Source organism: Coptis chinensis, chromosome 8 (assembly GCF_015680905.1).
Source record: "Coptis chinensis isolate HL-2020 chromosome 8, ASM1568090v1, whole genome shotgun sequence".
NCBI lineage: Eukaryota > Viridiplantae > Streptophyta > Magnoliopsida > Ranunculales > Ranunculaceae > Coptis > Coptis chinensis.
The window spans coordinates 71,805,983-71,826,995 of NC_141463.1; the positions used below are offsets into that span (position 1 = coordinate 71,805,983).

Sequence of the window (21,013 nt, forward strand, 5' to 3'; positions counted from 1 at the left end):
AACCCCTAATTATTTGATTCTAATCATATTCATTCAACCTGCATTCCTGCAACCTGCCCATTTTCACCATATATATCCACACTGGATTTAAAAACACATTGCTCAAATAAACAATTCATAGTGCAACACAAACAAAAGAAATAAATTTACACATCCAACACAAAGACATTGAATTACTAAAAGAATTTTGAACTTTTTTGAGTCATCAATAATGAAAGAAACATTCAAATTTACTTGTTATATCAAACTAATAATTACCTAACTTGTTGCATCAATAAAAAAAATAATCTATTTGTTCTATCTAAAATATAAAAAAAAAAAAAAATGGTGAGACCAAGCACCACACCTTAACTGGAAAGGGTCAAAACCTAGCTAAGACTCAACGCTTGACTCGAACGCTCCATTATGCTGGATGAATCTAAAAATTTCAAGTCGAACAACATCAAGTTCCTCTTGTGTGTATGTATCTTTGAGGGATAGATTTGTCATCTGCACGATTAAAGATAAAAAAGTATATAATAACTAAATAATGAAGAGTAACACAAAATAGATAATGCTAGTGTATGACGAATTATACCTTATTTTCAAAAGAATTATCTGAACAAGCTTCCATTATTTCTCTTATAAACTTCATTACGTAATACCCACACTCTTTACTACTAGGTTGGTACGGGCCCTAAGTACAAACATGGAAAATATTCATAAGCATATATTTTTCCAAACACACAGTATGTATGCATAAGAATTTGTTTATTACCATAATCTTCTCAAACAAATTAACAAAGTGCCTACGTGTATGTATATTAATGTCGAGACAGACAATGTACTCACCAATTGTTCTCTAATATCAGCAAATCCCGTCTTGCCTGTCCTGTGATTATACACTTTACACCTATTCACACCACACAACTATTTATACATTATATAGTTTATTTACCATTAATCATAAACACTATGGCATCAAGATAAAATCTTCTATCTATATGTCTGCATACAACACACACACTTATTCAATTGGTGGAGGCCACGAGTGAAAGTGGATTATATTGGAAAACCTCCTGCCTACAGATCGGTTAGATTGGTTTACATTAGATAACAGTCGCGACCAATTTTTTTAATTCCTCTTAGTAAAAGGGTGGATTGACACCAATCGGTTTTATATTCTGAAACAAGATATTTTCAAGTCGGCATCAATTCATGGTTCTAGTGACGCTACATGACAAACATTTTCCCGAGGATCAAATTAATTCAAGTTGCTACTGAAGTTGATCATAGAAGTTGGCCAACCAATAGTTTATAAACAGCGAATGCTTATTAATCTAATTCTAGACATGAGTAGAAGTTTCCAATCCTAATATCACTGAAATAGTTCAACCTTATACATGGAATTAGACAAAATACAATAAACAGAAGATATATGTATGACAAACCTGCAGAGCGGTTACAAGAGCAGCAAAATTGTTTAAGTAATGATAGCTATCTGACTTGGATAATTTTCCCCTTTAAAACCCTCTTCAATAAAGAATCATGAACTCGATTCAGGATAAGATTACGACTGATTTGGAAATGTTTATGTTTCTTAAGAAAATGCAAAACAAGTGTCTCATAAAACAATCCAAACTCCACAAAGTTTTGGAAATTGAGTATTGATGACCTAAGATTCATGTATTTCTAACACATTAAAATTGCCACTAGAAAACAAAAGTTAACTAATTCTACAAACTTAGAAACCTCATAATACATAAACGAATTAAAACCAATGCCTGAATGTCTATTTGAAAACAAAAAGTATGTAAGTCAAATTCTCACACTTACACACAGCATGAATGAGTACATTTATCCCCACATACAAATTTGTAATTTATCTTATTTTTGCTTTTTCATACGCATTAAGGGAACTGATTAATGAAAAAGGCCATTTTTCAGTAATTGCATTGACAATTAAATAAGGTCAAAATACTTGACAGATAAAATGAAAAAAGTACCTCTCTTAGTGCTTGTATGGAATGAGCCTCTAAAACGCCCTCCTGAAAATCCTTCGGCAACTTATTCCTAGGAACGTAAATTTCAATTTCAATCATCAGCTGGAAAGGAAGCTAAGGTACTACATAAACTGAAAGGCTCAACAAACATACTTAATATCCGGTGGAAGACAAATCAGTATATCCCGAAAGCGTAACTCCAAGTATCCTCACGCCTTTAATTAACAAATCAATAGCATCCTTCTTGGAATCGCCAAATGTATGTTTCTTGTCCAACGGTTAACACGCAGTTCACTAAACCAACATATAACACAAATTCGGGATCAATATGTATACTAAAATGAAACCCTCCGTCTATCCTCTCGCTTGCATCCATGGGATTATTAGGAAGAAGCAATGAGTTAGCCTCTAATAGTGATAGAATTGCCATCATATATACAACACATAGCACTTCAAACCATGAGCTTACTATGCATGTTTCCTATTTGTGAAATTCAAATTCTAAAATCAGATGACATATCAATTTGAAACAATATGATTGACTATACTATGAACTATCTATCTAGTCTTTTAAAGTTCTTATTTGCCGTGTGTCTTGTAAGTTCTTCCATCTGAATTCCACCTTGTCCTCAATACTATATACTGTTCAATCACAAAACAGCATAAACATAAGAAATGTTCTTTTATGAAGGCATGAAACTAAGGTGATTTCTCAAACCTTTTTTGGTTAATCCAAGGACAACAGGCAAGTATCTTTCAAGAGCTCCATTCAGTTGAATATAAGCAGATCCACCTGCAAGCAAGTTAGCCTTAAAGTTCCTCGAATATTTGAAAATAAAGATTTATTCAGTTGTAATAAGGACATACCAGTATCTTCTGCAAGTAACGAAATTTGACTCGTAAGTGTCGATAACTTATCAACAAGATCTCGAGGAATAATTCCTTTGAGAGCTCTTTGAAGATCAGTATCAACTAGAATTCTCATTGTTGGAACAAACACTATGACTTCGGGTATAACTAATTTTTTCTTCCTTCCTACAATGTAGGTTTTCTTCAAAACAGAAGAAGTGCATCCCATCCTCGCCGACAGGGGTAATACTTAGATGTATTAACTAAATTTCTTGTTCGACAAATCATAGTAACGTGCATCTGTTTTGAAGCAGCAAACATCCTAATTCCTCTCCAAACTGGGGAAGGAATCACTGACCGGGTGGCGTGAGTGGGGGTATGTCTGTATGCCATCCTAATTACACAGTTTTTTTGTTTAAAAAATTAGTGTTTAGGAACCAAAACCATGATTTAGGAACCAGAACCATGATTTTTTTTCTACGTTCCACGGTTAGAAAGGTTCCCAACACTCACTGTGGGGACAATCTATTCTTCTCATTATCAAATTATCAAACTAAGCTTGGCTAAAAGTCAAGACATTACACCAGGCCACTATATAGGCAATCAACATGCCACTATAGGCCATCACCAGGTCATTACCTAGCTGCTACATGCCATCACCAAGAGACAGGGATGAATACAGACCTTGGGGAGTTGTGGATTTCATTTTTCAGCATAAACTAAGGTAAGTTAAAACTATCTAGCAACAGCAAATGGAAGGGATGGAAGCAGCTAGGAGATTATGCATCCTGATTCTTGATGCTTTCAGATTCGATATCGAAAGCTACCTTACTAAAGTCTAAACAGATGAAGAACACTTCAAAATACCCCAAATCAATTTTATCACAATGTTGTTTGTTTTGTACTGATTAGTATTTTTTATATTGTATTGTTTTCTGCCTCGTGATTTTCCCCACTTTATTTTTACTTTAGTGTAACCCATGCCTACCGTAGGAGCTCCAATGTTTGCTTCCTTAATTACTCCACTCAATTTTAGCTCTCCAATGTCTACTTGTAACCACCCTAATTTCGGGTATTTTTACAACAAAATACTCCAAATGTCTTCAAATTTTGTAGAGATAAATTACAAAGAAAAACGTCTTCAAGTTCAATAATGGATATGGTTTATTCGGATTCTAATTGTAATTGATAATTTTAATTATATAGGGAGAGACTTTTAAAAAAGTAAATGCATGGAATACCTACAAGGGCAGGGAGTTTTGTGTCACAGACAAATTAAACTAACTCAACACAGTAAACTATCATTGTAACTTCATTGAAACCAAGAACATAACTAGTAGGTACCGGTTTAATGAATTATCATTCAAAAATTTGATTAAAGAAGGAAAAAGAAGAAGAAGCAACAATATAAACCACAACTTAAAAATATAAAAAAATCTACATAACTGCAAAGTGAGCAAACACAAACCGAGTCTCCTTCCAACTCATGTGTGGTATCTATGAATATTCTAAAATGGCAACGCCATAAGGAACAATTTTTTTTTTCGCGCCAAGTATAATAGAACAACTACATAACTTATACCTTGACATCTTCCACTTTAAATAAAACATTGACACAAGAACAACTTACAGTCCATCTTTTCTAAGCGTTGAGCGTATTATTCTTCGTTCTCCATATTCAACTGAATCCACGTGCAATTCCAGTGTTCCCAAGTATTGATCCAATCACCACAAGAATCATTCTCCGAAGCAATGATAATTGCATGTCCTTAAAAGAAAATAATACAATGTCATTCCCACGAAATTTCGGGAGATATACTCTATCCTCTGTCCCTTTCAGTCCGGCAGGCACAGTTGATGTGGCAGGGCTAAAAAATACATGTATGCAAACCGTGGTACGTTTAATTTAATATAAAAGATAATTATGTTATTTAAGTGACATTAGGGAGTTTTTTTTTTTCTAAATTATTAATAAAAGAGAGTTTGCTCTAAATTCAGAAAGAAAAATGGAGAATAATTATATAATTTAAATTATGTTAGGGGGGTTTTTCTAAATTATTAATAAAAGGGGGTTTATAATTTTTGTGAGAGAGGTGTTTATAAATTGAGCAAATAGGGAGATTTCAATTTGCCTACTCATAGTGGAGAGTGGGTTCTGATGATCCATTTCATATTTGACCCATCCAACTTGAAAACAGAAATTGGCTTACCAACAATCCCCACAAAGACTGACAAAATTTTGCCACCATACTCCACCATGAAACTCCTAATGTGGGTCTGATAAATGTCGGTGTCAAAATATGAAATAACTGCTGGTACAGGGAAGACCGTACCTTCCACACAAGTCTGTGATCCTCTCTCCAATGGATGAAAAATGCCCAACTTGCCATCCTTGCTCAAACAATAGAAAACACCATTGAGGAAAAATGGGTTGCAGTAAGAAGCAATAATGAACTCGTAAGGCACCTTACTATCGATTTAAAACTGAGACCAATGCAAGTATCTTTGTCAACTTCTTTAGAAAAAACTAACATCTCAACGTAAGTTTTAAAGAATTCTACGTGACCAAATATTATACAATCTGAGGGAGTTGGTGGAGACGAAAAGGATATGTTCCTGAAATAGTAACCAAGATCAAGAAGATTAATGGTTTCTTTCTTAATTGGGTTGAAGAAGAAAATGGAATGTTTTCCTTGTGACACTAACCACCACCCATATACTTTGCATGACGAACAGTTCCACCTGCTAGCTCAGGGTTGTCCATGACATAGGCATCATTGAAAATTGGGTGGTGGAAATTGCATATACCCTTGTGGTTTTTCTGGAAAGACAGCAACCATGCATGGTATCTCTTGACACCCATAATTGGGTTGTATAAGAAGAGGGAGTGATCGAATTGGCTGGGTATAGTAGTGGATATCCGGGATTTGCAAGTAAGGCGAATTTAATGCAATCACCTAAAAAGAGCGTGATAAAATAAACTTCACGAGCTCTATCCGAATAGTTCTTTCCAATTATCCATCTCTTCGTTTCATCGCATCTTTGGCTTCTTCCACTTTTGCCAAAGACTTTCTTCACCTAAACATAAGAGCAAGGGAGCTCATTCCAACAATATGAACAAAACTGGAGGAAATAACTTAGTTTAACTATAGCAAAAGATAGCTATTTGTATATACCATCGAGAGCTAATCAGAAGTACAAGCACTATACTCCAAACATTACGAGAAAGCTTAAAAATGAACTGAGAATCTTGTTTTTACGTGATGATATACTGATATGTAAGAACTTTTTGTATTTTACCAAGCTCATTATTTCAACTTTGTTCCTTTTAGTTTTAAATTAATTTACATTTTGATTGTTAACAAGAGTAAACATATTTGTAGTACGTGTTCGCAATTATGGGTCACCTCCCAAGAGCATGTTCTTTTACGCATTACTACTCCAAGATCCGCCACTAGCAACACACTTCCCCTCGACCATCATTAAAACATGTTAAGCATCTGAATATATGTCTTCGAACGGGGATCAAATTCATCGAGGAAAAAAGATGATTTAGCTCACTTTTTTTTTTCCGATTATTAAGTGTTCAAGTTATACCAACTAAACTTCACAACATTTACAAGTCAAAGGGGACTTAAACTTTCAAGAGATGAAAAGCACTTAGATACATTTAAGAACAGCAACAACAACAGTAACAAAAAACTAGAATTAGATAGCACGAAAAACAATATTGAAAGTAATTGATAATACAGCTTTGGTTTACCCTACAAATGGAGGGAAATATTAATTTCTTGTTCAAATCATACACTCAATTTCCTTTCACTCCTAATTCAGTTGCAGAGAGTGATGTAGTAGAGTTAGTACTTAACAAGAAAATCCGGTCACCTAGGTTTCCAACCTTCACCCAATCCATTGTAGACAACTCTAATTTGAAAATGTCTAGTGTTTGAAATAATTCTCTTGACAAATTTAAATGAACCTTGCGAACGGCCTCTGGTATAGAACAGTTAATCCTCTTCTTTCCACTAGCACTAATAGAAGCAAAAACATCATTAACCTCAATAACAACTATTCCATCAAAAGAAAATAGGTATAACTTTCCTTTGCAACTTATGACACTTCCAAGATACTTTATAGGTATACGGGTTCTCTTTTTTGACTTAAACTCAACCAACTCTTGTTCAATCCACTTGTCATCCCCAATCTTACAAAAGGTAATCGAGTTTCTCTTCTTGCTAACGAGCATCACAACACATTTGGGATCACTTGGGGGATATGTAAACGCCAACATCGAATTTTGTTTAAACAGACGGGATTGAAGAGATAACATTGTGTTGAGTAACAACTCTCCAAAATTAACCAACCATAACATGATGCCACACAACTCATCTGACGCATCTCTGGAACACTTCTAACATAATATCGTCCATCACATATGGTGCAGAAAGTTTGATCATGAAATTTATTACCATGAGAGAAGACTAGAGGAGGAGCATAAGTAGGAGGAACTAAACGCAACGGTCTACCCATTGAAACTTCCAATATGAGAATTCATTATTATGCTTAACACACACACACTGTTCAAAATTTTATTAAGTACTAAATCAAGAAATTTGGTTCCAATTTAATTTAATATTTTTTAAAGCAGTTTTAAAGAGTAAAGACATTATTTTTCTTTGTCCCCCATCCGATGCATATTCCTTCATTTTCTTCCACACCTTAACTCATTTGGTTCTTTTCTTTTCTTACACATTCATGTCCATATTTTGTTTTATATAACAAGAACCTAATTACAAGAAAAGGGCGACCTTGCATTTATTCAGTAAAGTTTAAGAAATTAAATTAACCCAAACATCAACTTACTTTCTTGAAAAGACCAACCTTGCATCTGTATCCAGAGAGAGATAGATCAACTTTGTCCGAAATGAAGAACGCAACTTGAAGAAATCTAAGATGGAGATAGAGCAGAAACCCTTTTGACAATTGAAAAGAGGGAGTTTCATCGCATAGAATTTCTTTCAAATATTGACATAGTTTCAACATTTATTTTCAATCGTTTTTGCCCTATTTTTAATTTTGTTTTTTTGTTTTTCTAGCGAGTTATTTTGGAAACCCTTTTATCCGCGGTAGTTATGATTTTTCGAAAAACATAAACCACCTTTTTTCGAGAAACAGTGGGGTATATGAATACCCAAAAACAAACTACCGATATTAGGTGATTACCGTGGTATATGGCATATTAAATACTACTGTATACCGTAAACAGTGGTATTTGCTTGCACCTAAATTGGAAATGCAAACTGTACCGTAGTAAATGACTATTAGCCACTGTTATTGGAAAAAGAGTGGTATATACCATTTAACCAACCGTGGTTAATGACCATTTTTGTAGTAGTAATTAGAGTGGTTAAATTGGTTGGAAGTTCAAAAAGATTTTCTCTTTGTTCGGGTTCCATAATTAAGAGTGGTAATTAATATTTAATCCAACCGGCTGGGGAGAAGTAGCAAAAGTGAGAACCAAGGGTTTTCACTACAAAGGGTTTTCACAATTAAGACATTTAATTAATTCATAATCCACATGACAGAATGATGGCCCTCGTTTTATACCCCTGAAATCGAATTCCAGCCGCGAGTCAAAAACCGAGCTGTGTTTGTCGAGCTGTTTTGTTAAGTAGATATATATATATATATATATGCGGGGTTGGGTTTGGGTTTGACAAACTCATATGACTACTAATTGGGTCGGGTTTGGGTTTGCTCTCCTAACACACGTGACCCGGATATGAAATGACACAAACCCATTGCACCCCTATTGGAGACAGGAGTGATAAAAAGGTTGGGTTGGGCTAGCCTGGCCCGGTCTCAAACCATAAAAGCCCTCATAATTGAGGGCAGGATCAGCCCGCCCCTATTTTGTATTGAGGGCTGGGTCGAGTAGGGTCAAGCATGAAAACTCAAGCCCTTAACCCGCTCCTCGACCCTCATTTTTTAGGGCCAAATGAGGGCCGGGTCTAATTATACTTTACTAATTTATTTTTATTTTTGTGATTTTTTATTTATTCTTATTATATTTTAATTGTGTATATCAATTTTAACTAAATATACAAAACTAATTCCTATACCTTTAGAAAAACAAAAAAATATATAGAGATGGTAGAAGAGATGATACTCTTAAAACATCTATATTTTTCATACTTAACTATGTTGTTAGGTTGGATTTGCTTTTATGTATGACTTATATACCTATTATTTAATCAATTACAAAAAACGCATATGTTATGTTATAATTTATCTCATATTAAAAACTAATTTAGTGATTTTTTTTATACAATTTAGATAATTAGAGTATAATATATAAATAAAATGTAAAATAACAATAAAACATATGAGGGCTGGGCTCATGTTTCAGAACATATGAGGAGTGAGGACCAACTTTTGAGAGCCGGGTCGGGGCGGGTTGAGCGCAAGAGGGCCAAATTATCACCCTTGTCTGGAGTGGAGAGTGAGGAATGAGAATAGAAAGAGCGGGAAAATGCAATAACAAAACCTAATTCGAGCGGCAAACCCTTTTATTATTTCTCTCTCTCGACACTGACGTCACCTTAAATACCCCAAATCCAATTTATATTTGTTTTCATTCGTTCGAAACTTTTGATCAAAGAAAGAAAGAAATGATGAATAAAAACTGGAGAGACCAAAAAAGAGATTACCGAAACCCTAAAAAACAAAAACTGTTCCGAACTGCAGAAGAAGAACGTGAAGCTAAATTTGGGTTTGACATTTTCTCCCAAGGAGATAAACGTCTCGGATGGTTACTCACTTTTTCTTCCGTAAGTCCATACAACACTTTAATTTCCATTTCAAACTTCTCAATATCATCTAATTTTATATTTAATATATGCAGTCATCATGGGAAGATCAAGATACGAGGAGGGTTTATAGTTGTGTGGATCTTTACTTTGTTACTCAGGTAAAGTTTGTAATTTTTTTTATTTATTTATTTATTTTTTTGCGCAGTTGCAACGATTGATAAGTTTGTTTATTTTTATTTATTGTAGGATGGATCAAATTTTAAGTGTAAGTATAGGTTTAAGCCTTACTTTTATGCGGCGACAAAGGTATGGATATTATTGGAATTGTGGGTTTTAGTAGTTTTTTTTTGGTTATTAATGTTTTTTTTGGGTAGGATGGAACTGAAATGGGGGTTGAGACATATTTGAAAAGACGTTACGAAGGTCAGATTGCGGATATTGAGTTGACACGGAAGGAGGATTTGAATCTGGTATGGTACTAGTTTTTATGTTTTGAGAATTGTAAATACATTGAATCTGTTTGAGAATAGGATTTTGGAAGTGCTAGAGTTTAGGTTGTGTTTAAGGACTCTATGAATATGACATTGGAAATACTGTTGCAATGAACGGAAGCAAATGGTATTAAATTTTTATTTGTTTTTCTTCATTTTTAGAATTACATGGTATAAGAATAGTTAATAACATAAAATGTGGTACAATCAGGAGGAGGGTATTAAGCATGTATATGACCTACCCTCCTACCTAATGTCATAGGCCAGAAGCGAAGAGGAGAGGGAGGGTTTCAGCTTCTTCACCTTGTATGGCATTCCTTTTCTATTCTTAAGTGAATTGTTTAAATTTTGTTTTTTGGACAAGTAGAATGCTTACTGAAATCAAGAGAAGAGGAACATTAAGACACTTGACACATAGGGGGATTCTCACCAGATTGTTTAGTACAAACATCAAAAAGTGTCATTTCTTGTTGCTGAAGAAGATATGCTTGTCATTTATACTGTCTATTAATGATTCTTTCTACTGATTATATCAACAGTCAGCTCATGCTGAACCGTTTGTTTAATATTGTTAACATATTTCAGCTAAAACTATGATCTTAAATGTCTGACTATGTTGGTGCAACTTTATGGTTGCATTAAAATGATTTTGACGACATTTCTTTTTTGGCAGAAAAACCATCTCTCTGGCTTACAGAAATCTTATTTAAAGATATCATTTGATACCGTCCAACAATTAATGCTCGTGAGAAATGATCTGCTGCCAGTTGTTCAACGCAACCAGGAAAAGATTGATACTGCAGAAGCATATGAATCCATATTAACCGGGAAAAGGTATCCAGATACATGTCTCCGTGAACATGTCATTATAGTTGTTGGCTTTCATTTTTTTGTTTAAATTGCTACAAATATCAGAACCTTTTAGTCTGTCACCATTGTTGCTAGGGTTGGTATCTATGCCATTTATGTGTTCTGAGTTTGTTCATGTGTTATTATGATGAACTACAGTAATCAAAGACATCAGGATTTTATAGAGTGCATCGTTGACCTCCGCGAGTACGACGTTCCCTTTCATGTCCGCTTTGCCATTGACAATGGTGATTTCATTGCCACATTTACTAGTGTGATGAGCTTTTGTATGTTATCTCTAATTTACCTGTTTGTCTCTTTTGTTGTAATTATGGAAATTTTCTTTGGTTGCAGATTTAAGGTGTGGGCAATGGTATGATGTTAGTGTATCCAGTACTGGTGTTATCTTAGAGAAGAGGACCGATCTTTTGCAACGCGCTGAAGTTCATGTTTGTGCATTTGACATAGAAACAACAAAATTGCCATTGAAGTTTCCTGACGCAGAGATTGATTCAATTATGATGATTTCTTATATGGTAGATGGACAAGGTTACTTGATAATTAACAGAGAGGTGCATGTTCGTATAATTTTATATTTTAAGCATTGCTATTCATGTGTCCAATGAAACTAGGTTCAACAGTAGTAGTAGAAAGTACTGATTGGAAATATATTTGGTGTGGAGATCAGGCTTCTTAAGATTCACTAGTGCTTTCCATTGTCTACATTGTATAGCCAATCAATTGGCTCATTTAAGATCACGGTGTCAATGGAAGAGCCAGACTTCCTTAAACGAGGTGATATCTTACTATAGGAGAATGCTCAGTTAACTGATCTATTAAAATAAACAACACAAATCACATAGGTATATGATTGTTAATTGTTGTCCTCCTTTACTTCTTTTGCATATGAAAGGAGATTGCACTATATGATTGTTAATTGTTGTCCTCCTTTACTTCTTTTGCATATGAAAGGAGATTGCACTCATTTTTGGTCTGTTTGATTGTTGCATGTTTCCAGTGTGTATGGGAGGATATAGAAGATTTGGAATATACACCAAAACCAGAGTTTGAAGGCTATTTCAAAGTGAAAAATGTAAAAAATGAGGTATCGTATTTATAATTTTCAAAGTGAAAGTCAGGTAGATTGTTTAAGATTTCGTCATGTTTGTTCAGACTTAATTATATTGCTTTACAATCTTGTATATGCAGGAAGAACTCCTTAGACATTGGTTTGCGCATATGCGGGAGGTGAAACCTGGTATTTATGTGACCTACAATGGTGATTTCTTTGACTGGCCTTTTCTTGAAACTAGAGCGGCTCATCATGGGATGGTGATGAATGATGTATGTAGCTTTTTTCTCTCTACGATGTGTATTTATTAGTCACATCTAGCATATTTCTGACTTAGATGTTAAACGTTTTGAGTTGCTTTCTTTTTTGGCTTTTGTATTTTTGTAATTTTATTATGTAGTTATTTTTACCATATCCACCCCTCAAACATGCCTAGAGTAAATTCTTGAATGTTGTTTTCCTGCTATCGTATTCCTCCTACTAGGGTACCATACAGTTCCAGATGTTGGTAGGTGATATGGAGTTTGTTAGCTGCGTGGATCCTTTGCTAGTTTACGTTTATCCTGTCCCCAGTCATGTCTGTATACCCTAAAAAATTAAGTGGTTGGAATTTAGTTACCTTTGTTTTATTTATCAATCTAGTTGATATATAATCCCACAAGATCTATCAATGTCCAAGATTTTCATTTGAGCCAGAGCTTCAGGTTGGAACTGTTTCCCAGACAAAAAGTTTTTTCTGAAATTTCAGGAATACAGATCAACGTAACTGCTCCCCTTTATAAATGAAACTTCTGAAATTTTCTTGTGTTGGGTTTCTATTCTACAAAGTTGTTCACTTCTTCAGTCTTGCATTCCATCAGAACAGGATATTATTTTTTCTATTTGTTGACAAGAGCCAGTTTCTTTCTCCATTGATTGATTAATGATTACATTGAAACACTTTTCTTTTTGATTATCACCTCATCATTTTCAGGTTCCTGTTGTAAGTTTTGTTTTGTTTTGGCCCTCACAGGAAGTAGGATTCCATTGTGACCAAAATCAGAATGAGTGTCGTGCTAAATTTGCTTGTCATCTGGATTGTTTTGCTTGGGTCAAGCGTGATAGCTATCTCCCTCAAGGGAGCCAGGGTCTGAAGGTGGGAATAGGATAAGCTCAATCTTCTATTAGATGATCTAATTTCAAATGCAAGAACGTTTGGTTTCATTCATTTGCTGATTTATTTGTATTGTTTTGTAGCTTCCCTCATTCTGTTTTGCTCTACAATGACATAACTTATGGAAAACAAAACACATTTTCTTTTGTGATTTTAAGTTGTATAAATATTGACAGATTGGTTATAAAATAGTTAAGTAATATATTTTTTTTGTTGCATTAGGTCGTGTAGAGACATGCAGATGTAACCATTTCAACTTTTTAGTTGCCCCATAAGTTTTTACCAGAACTTTTTGATGATTTGACCAAATTTTAACATCAGTCAATTTGAGATTCCTAGAAATTGATTTCAAGTATTTGATAACCAAACAAGAGCTACCTTGTCAAGTTTAAGCCTTGATTGAAAACTGATGAAGAATCACCATGCGAGGATGTTGCACGTACTGAAATCCAATTTGCAATGGCTCCACGAAAGCCCAAAGTTGCAGAAAGGGAGATGGAGTAACAACTTAGTTAACTCTAGATGATAGAGTACTCCACTAAAATGCATGCGTTTGAAAATATAAACCTGTCGGATCGTAGTACTAAAATAGGGATTTGTGTACCATGATCACATATGATCCCCAATTCCCCAATTCCCCATGGGCCATGGTCTGTTGGCCTCCACATAAACTGAGATTGTTTGGTCATTGAACAAAGAATAGTTATGTCACTTAGGAAAATAGAAGTTCGATAGTGGCAGAGAATATAAAAACACTAAACTACTTGTTTGGTGTAAATGAAGGCTTCGAATTTGAAGGGAGTTCATAATTATGTATTGTTAGCTTAGGAGGGGGACACCTTTTGTTATAAGTTGATGCAGAAGTCGAGCCTAACATCATCTTAGTGTACCTATATTATGTATAAACCGGTAAAGGCTATTTACTTTGTTTAGCTGTATTATTTATGATCATAAGAAATTTATTAATTTCTGGTGCTGCTTTTGCATATAAATGTCATAGGTTATCCTCCTAACACTGTGATTACCCGCTTCCATATGTACTTGGTTCACCTTCTCTTGCTCTTCTTTCAGGCGGTCACGAAGACCAAGTTGGGTTATGATCCACTGGAGGTGAATCCTGAGGATATGGTTCGTTTTGCAAAAGAACAACCACAGGTAAGTATGGAATTAGGTTATAATGGAATCAAACATGAATACAACCCTCATAATCTGGATTATAGTCTATCTTTACCCTGTAATCACTAAAGTGTCTGTTACCCCAAATTGAAATATTGATGAAAAGATATTAAGATAATAGTGATATAGTAATGACAATTACAGGAGAATACTAACTTGCGCATTTGAAAGAGGAACGCTGTACTGACATAGGAAGGGAAAATGAGGTTAATTCTTGATTGCAGCTCCTAAACCACTCCTTATTTGTGGCTGGCAGCACTTTAAATGCGCAGTAGTAAATAATTATTACTAACAACTGTTAGACTTGGCTCATCCTGAAGCTTCTCCAAGGACCTTATTCTGAAACAACGGTTTTTTTTTGACATTCCATTTTAAGCTTTAATGATAAATGTATTTTTAACTAAGGACTTGAGGCTCTGTCTGTTTCATATCTGCCAAGTCCTTATTGCATGCTTTCTCTATATGACAACTATATATCTTTCATTGGTTGTCATTGAAGGTGGCTCTGATACTTCTAAGGAACTAAACAAGCTGCTAACTCATTAGCTAAGGGTCTGTAAGGATAGTAAACAGTCCCTTCTATCTCCTGATAACATTGCTTTCGGGTCTCTCTTATATACATTCTTCTTCTAAATGAACTGCTAAAAATGACACTATTTTTTAATAAGAGAAAGAAGGTAGTTCACTATTCTGGCCTTTTTTCCTTATAAGATGCTTAGGCAACTTTGTAGTCAAAACCTTTTTTGCTGAGTCTAAAAGTAAACGCGGTGGCTCTTTTCAGATAGAGCTGTTTGTATACTTTAAGTACATGCTGATTTCAATGCTTGGCAGCTTTCACTTTCGTAAACAGTTCTTTGATAATCTTTTGAAGTCCTTTGGTTCAATTTTTGTTTTTGTTTACATCTGGAATCATTGGCAGTCAATCTCATGCTTACTAGATTTAACAGTTCAACAGTTTGGTCGACTTTGGTGATTTGTTTCTAAGCATTGTTTCATGTTGTTTTGAAATTGTCATTTCAGACGATGGCTTCTTATTCTGTATCAGATGCCGTGTCAACATATTATCTGTATATGACATATGTCCATCCATTCATTTTCTCTCTTGCAACTATCATCCCTATGCCACCAGATGAAGTTTTGCGCAAAGGAAGCGGTACCCTCTGCGAAATGCTTCTCATGGTTCAGGTGGGTTTTTTTTGGAATTGTTATGTTTACATTTGAATTTCTTTTTTTGGTCCAGCATGTCTCGAAACTTTGGTGATTTACTTTATATACTTTGTCTAGTTGGTGCTTTACAAACAAAGCCTTTTAACTATCCCGCTTCATACAGTTGTGCTTATCTTGTAGTACATCATATACAATTTTCTTTTCATACATTTGTAGGCATACAAGGCAAATGTTATCTGTCCTAACAAGTACCAAGCTGATCTGGAGAAGTTCCATAATAGTCACCTTTTGGAGAGTGAGACATATATAGGTGGCCATGTCGAATGCCTCGAAAGTGGTGTTTTCAGATCTGATCTTCCCACTAAGTTTCAGCTTGATCGATCTGCCTATGAGGTGATCTCCTTACCTGCTTTTCTGTATCTATAAGTACACTGACACCCATGTGTTGTACTTTAATGGAAAATTATCTATGAGCTGAACTTTCGAATTTCTACTACCGAAAACAAGGTGGTCTAACTTTTAGGACCGGTCAAATGGTAATATACAATTTTTGTTACCAAAAACCAGACTAACCAAGGGGTCCAGTTATATATTATCGCAATGCAGTGTTTTATTACTGTTTTTTTTCTCAAAAATACCCTTTTTTCAAAATTTAAAACGGTGCATAATTCACTCCTTTCTCTTCTCCATTTTTGCCGCCATTAAACCTTTTCATATTTCAATAAGAAGTTTGAATACCCCATTCACTTCCTTGATCAAATAAAAGTGGTCTTCTTCTCAATAAAATAAAATAAAAGTGATTTCTCTCTATTCCCCATACATTCTAATGCATCATTCTTCAAATCTACACGTGTCTTCTAACATTGTTTCTAGTTTCTACATGTATGTATTGCTTACTGCTTATTACACAGGAAAATAGGAATCTATAGAGTTTCCTTCGTGATAGACACTGATATAGGCAAATGGCCAATCTTGTGGTGGTGGCCTTTAATACCGGTGCACTCTGTCCCACTTATTCTTTGATTGCAAACTTTTAAAGGGTCTTTGGCTGTGTTGTATGGGTATGGGTACGAGTGTCGAGTTTGGACACGGGTACAACAATTTGGACACGGCAAAATCAGGACACGGGGACATGGCTAATATTATAATTTTTCTAAAAAGAAATTATTTTAATTCTAAAATATTGAATCTTGAAAAACACATTGTTAAAGGCTTAAGGTAGTTGGATTCTATAATGATGGTGTTTGAAATTGTACCTAGAAATTAAGCTATATCCACATGACATGACAAGGCCCATTGGGCTTTGAAAGTTTGAAACAATTAGCAGTTATTACTAGTTAGAGGTTTAAACACCCATTCTAGAAAAGCCCAGCCCCACATTTTTGTTTCAAGACTGGCCCATTTGTTATTTCAACTCATTTTAAGTTGTCTAACATCAGCAACTTAAGTAGATCGTCTTCATTCTATTTTCCAAAACCTTGGATCTGGTTATACAGCCGCCATGACCAAGCAAGATAGAGAAAGAGAAGAATGGAGACCAAAGAAAAAGAAGAAAATTTGCGCAAGGGAGACTCACCAGTCAATATTCCTACCTCCTCTCTATTTCTCCTCTCAATCTCTTCGAATAAGTTTTTTTTTTCCCTCCGACTCCGACCACGAATCTGTATTGTATCGGTGTCGGTGTCGGTGTCGTTACGACATGACACATGATACACAGGGAATTTTGGTGTACCCATGCAACATAGGTCTTTGGAAAGAGGTTCTTAGTTGGTGAGGTATCGATTGAAACCTACAGGCCGGATTTGGTATCTTGGTTAAAGGGATTGGCACAAACTTGCAGCATGAATGAGGACTTATCAACTGCACAAAATAAAAAAAAAAAAAAAAATGGAAAAGAGTGTGAATTTACACTCCTTGAGTTAGTCTTACCCGGCTCTCCTTAGTTAGTTTGGTTTTCAGTAACAAAAATTGTAGATTACCATTTAACTGGTCTTAAAAGTTAGACCACCTGGTTTTTGGTCATAGAAATTCGAAAGTTCCACCCATAGGTAATTTTATGGTATTTTAATATGACGTTTAACCTGCTAAAACTGTGGCATTTAAGCACTGTCTTCATATGTTTTAATTATAATATTAATTATCTCATTATTGTTTTCTAGCTTTTGTATTGTGAACCTTCTCAAACTTTTAGGGCGTCTAACTTATAACCAATTGGTGACGAGTGGATAGCCCAAGGAACTTATATAGTACACTGCAACGGTTTACCCATAGCATGTGGGACTAAACTAAACATCTCAAAACGCCCTCACGCGTGTGACATTAATTGAACCTAACACGTGGACAACACACTTGGGTGACGTGATGTAAACGGGCCCTTTGGGCCTAATGAGATTGCCTGCTCTGATACCATCTGAAATGTTATGGGGTTCCAACTTATAATCAATTGGTGATGAGTAGAGAGCCCTAGAAATTTATATACGAATTCTTCCTTGTCTGAACGAAGCTGGGTATGCAATGCACTTCATCCAATCCTCCTCTTAAACTCATAAAAGGGATTCTTTTACAAACTCATCAACTTTATTATTTATTAATAAAATATTCTTGCATATGGTCCCAAAGGCTATTGTCATTGCCCCCGAAAGACAGTCGAATAGGGAGCCATTATTGGCTCTAGCCTAACATGGCTCAGTGGCTCTGTATCATCAATGAGGTTGCCACCTAAACATCGACATCACCTCCATGTCGCTAGAATAGCCCACTCACCAACTTACTGTCAGAATGTCAACATAGTTAAATATTTTGAATACTAGCTAAATACCTTTAAAGTTGCTAAATATCTTTAAAATAGGTAAAGACAACTAATCAAATGCTTAGAACATATATAAAAAATACAGATTGTATTCATAAATTCTCGCTTAAGCGACTGCTTTTCGCTTAGGTCACTTGAACAAATGTGATCACTTAGATATTTTTAGAAGCGTAGGCCAGATAATGAATCCCAATCCACATCTAGATAGTATTAGATTTGATCTCAACAACCAATATTTTTGCAAGTCAAAACCTTACTACTACTATGTAGATGGTCGTTTTATGGCACTCTGCAAGTCCGTTAGTGAAGATGTTTGGTTGTCTTGTTTCCATTGATGCTTTAAATTTTTTTGATGTTCGATGGATACAATTTTAAGAGTTCTTACCAACTATTTCTTTCTTATCCAGCAATTAATCAATAACCTTGATCGAGATCTGCAGTATGCCATCAAAGTCGAGGGTAAGATGGACGTTGAATCAGTCTCCAACTACGATGATGTTAAGAATGCCATAATGGAAAAGGTAATTTTTACTTTTTCGGTTATGCTTAAATTATGGATCAGTGATAAGATGCTTCCTACTCCTTATTTTCGGTAATATATATAAACCCACTCTAACAAAGAGTCACATATATTGGTAGGTAGGCACACGTAGGTATGACTATATACTATGATTGATGGTATATTGGTATGTGTTAGATTCTAAGTGAGACATTAGATAGGTGGGTCACTTCCCTTCCCCCCCCTTTCGGGGAGGAATTATTATAAACCAACTACTTTATGTTTTTTCTTTCCTTTTCTATGCATATGTTAATGGAGAATATCTCATCCTTATGTATCTATCTTTAGTTATATTAATAAAATTATACTTACCGATAAAAAAAAAATATTGTAAACCAACTATTTTTCATATATAAAAAGTGTGAGAGAAGGCCAAAACTAATTAAGCCATACTCTCTTTTCTCTCACATTAGCTATAATAAATTTTACTGTATGAACAACCTGTTAGTGTCGTTGAATGATAGAATAGACTTGGTCAATTATTATCAAGCATTAATCATTTATGCGAATTATGTTTTCTATGTTAATGGTTTTGATCTTTGAAATCTGGCTTCTTCTGTAACTATTGTCACCCCATGGGCATGACATGTAGGGTTATGTTCCCCTCAAAGGTGATTGTAGTGCCAAGTTTTAGTCTCACATATGTTAGAAAACTGTCCTAGATCATGGGTATATACTAAAAATTTATTAACTTTTAATGTCGAGGACTCTGAGGACAACTCATTCCTAAGGTGGCAAGACTTTGCTATTCTACGAAGTATTCCGATGGGGAATGTTGGAAGCACCTATCCCATTGGAGGTTATTGTAGCACTAAGGTTTTTGTCCCATATAGGTTAGGAAACTGTTTGAGATCATGTATATGTAGTAATTATCTGCCACTTACTAATGTCGAGGCCTTTTGAGAAAATCCCACACTTATGACGAGGCAAAGCTATGGGCCCGGGTTAAGGTGCCGAAGTGGGGACAATATTGACATGTCAATATGGGATGGATCATTACATCTATGCTTGTGACATTTAAATTCCTTTCCTTTATTTTCTTCTCTTACTGCGTAGTTTGTAGCCTTAGCATTGGGTCCATATCTATTTTATCTGCTGTGCAATCCGTGCATCATATATACCAACAAAAGCATCTAATCTTTGTTATTTTGTAATTTTTCTTTATGATTGCAGCTTATAAGTTTGAGAGATGAACCAGTGCGTGAGGAATGCCCACTTATATATCATCTTGATGTTGCCGCAATGTATCCCAATATCATTTTAACTAACAGGTTGCAGGTACTTTTGGCCTACTTATACTCTTTATTGTAAAATGTATAAACACTATTTTCAATATGTCTTCTCGACTCCCTAATCATTGCTGGATCTTGCTTGTCTACATAGTTGTTTCCAGTTGTATTGTAAAATGATGCAAGAGGTTAATTCTGATTTTCCTCTATTCTGTAGTATTAGTTTCAAGTTTGCTAGTCATGGATTTTTTCTTTTTGTGTTCTGTTTAGAAATTATCTCCCCATTCACAGTATTGTGTATTGATGGTGTTTTCACTCTCAATTACAGCCGCCATCAATAGTTTCTGATGAGGTCTGCACTGCCTGTGATTTCAATCGCCCTGGGAAAACTTGTTTACGCAAGCTTGAGTGGGTTTGGCGAGGAGAAATGTTTATGGCAAAGAAAAGGTGTATTTTGTTCTCTTTGTGTCCTTTTGGTTATTCTAGATATAGACTTCTAACGTGTCTTTCTTGAACATTTACTTGCTCCCAATATATCAGTGACTATTATCATTTGAAGCGGCAGATTGAGTCAGAGCTAGTTGATAGAGTAGATGGTCAATGGTCAAAATCTTTTCTGGACCTTCCTAAAACAGAGCAGCAAACGAAACTCAAAGATCGTCTAAGGAAGTACTGCCAAAAGGTATATTTTTCACATTTATCATGACTACTATCATCATGAAATCTGATGTGCTCTTCTCGTTACGTGAAATAGGCCTATAAAAGAGTACTTGACAAGCCTGTTACTGAGCTTCGTGAAGCAGGGATATGCATGCGAGAAAATCCTTTCTATGTTGACACCGTTCGCAGGTCAGTTACTTGGTTT

The 21,013-nt window shown here is 35.1% G+C and overlaps 2 protein-coding genes across 8 annotated transcripts in view; one reads left to right on the forward strand and one right to left on the reverse strand.

The window, feature by feature from the left end:
* Window positions 1-212: 212 nt before the first annotated feature.
* LOC147482812 (uncharacterized) lies at window positions 213-5,766 on the reverse strand. 5 transcript variants are annotated; one of them, XM_086580626.1, is made up of 9 exons: window positions 5,538-5,766; window positions 5,165-5,447; window positions 2,850-4,599; window positions 2,701-2,775; window positions 2,566-2,624; window positions 1,986-2,052; window positions 832-892; window positions 578-676; window positions 213-489 (listed from the first exon to the last, which is right to left on the reverse strand). In XM_086580626.1, exons 3-6 carry the CDS (start codon window positions 3,058-3,060, stop codon window positions 2,047-2,049), a joined length of 351 nt encoding a protein of 116 aa, XP_086436752.1. In that variant the 5' UTR covers window positions 3,061-4,599; window positions 5,165-5,447; window positions 5,538-5,766; the 3' UTR covers window positions 213-489; window positions 578-676; window positions 832-892; window positions 1,986-2,046. The 5 variants fall into 5 exon arrangements, 4 of the variants coding, with proteins under 4 accessions (XP_086436752.1, XP_086436754.1, XP_086436753.1 ...); XM_086580628.1 differs by having other exon boundaries at window positions 832-909; window positions 5,165-5,766; XM_086580627.1 differs by lacking the exons at window positions 5,165-5,447; window positions 5,538-5,766 and adding an exon at window positions 5,042-5,156.
* Window positions 5,767-9,338: 3,572 nt separating this feature from the next.
* The window catches only part of LOC147482813 (DNA polymerase epsilon catalytic subunit A-like), a 34,038-nt gene continuing 22,363 nt past the window's right edge, over window positions 9,339-21,013 (forward strand). For all 3 annotated transcript variants that reach the window (XR_015203527.1, XM_086575459.1, XM_086575460.1), the window contains exons 1-18: window positions 9,339-9,661; window positions 9,736-9,801; window positions 9,890-9,949; window positions 10,018-10,113; window positions 10,808-10,968; window positions 11,143-11,231; window positions 11,338-11,555; window positions 12,002-12,088; window positions 12,193-12,327; window positions 13,068-13,190; window positions 14,280-14,363; window positions 15,405-15,569; window positions 15,768-15,944; window positions 18,768-18,881; window positions 20,093-20,197; window positions 20,477-20,595; window positions 20,689-20,830; window positions 20,903-20,997. Coding sequence is in view for 2 of the 3 variants with exons in the window: in XM_086575459.1 (XP_086431585.1) it covers window positions 9,503-9,661; window positions 9,736-9,801; window positions 9,890-9,949; window positions 10,018-10,113; window positions 10,808-10,968; window positions 11,143-11,231; window positions 11,338-11,555; window positions 12,002-12,088; window positions 12,193-12,327; window positions 13,068-13,190; window positions 14,280-14,363; window positions 15,405-15,569; window positions 15,768-15,944; window positions 18,768-18,881; window positions 20,093-20,197; window positions 20,477-20,595; window positions 20,689-20,830; window positions 20,903-20,997 (2,195 nt within the window). In the remaining variant the exon portion in view is untranslated. The remainder of the gene's footprint in view (window positions 9,662-9,735; window positions 9,802-9,889; window positions 9,950-10,017; window positions 10,114-10,807; window positions 10,969-11,142; window positions 11,232-11,337; window positions 11,556-12,001; window positions 12,089-12,192; window positions 12,328-13,067; window positions 13,191-14,279; window positions 14,364-15,404; window positions 15,570-15,767; window positions 15,945-18,767; window positions 18,882-20,092; window positions 20,198-20,476; window positions 20,596-20,688; window positions 20,831-20,902; window positions 20,998-21,013) is intronic.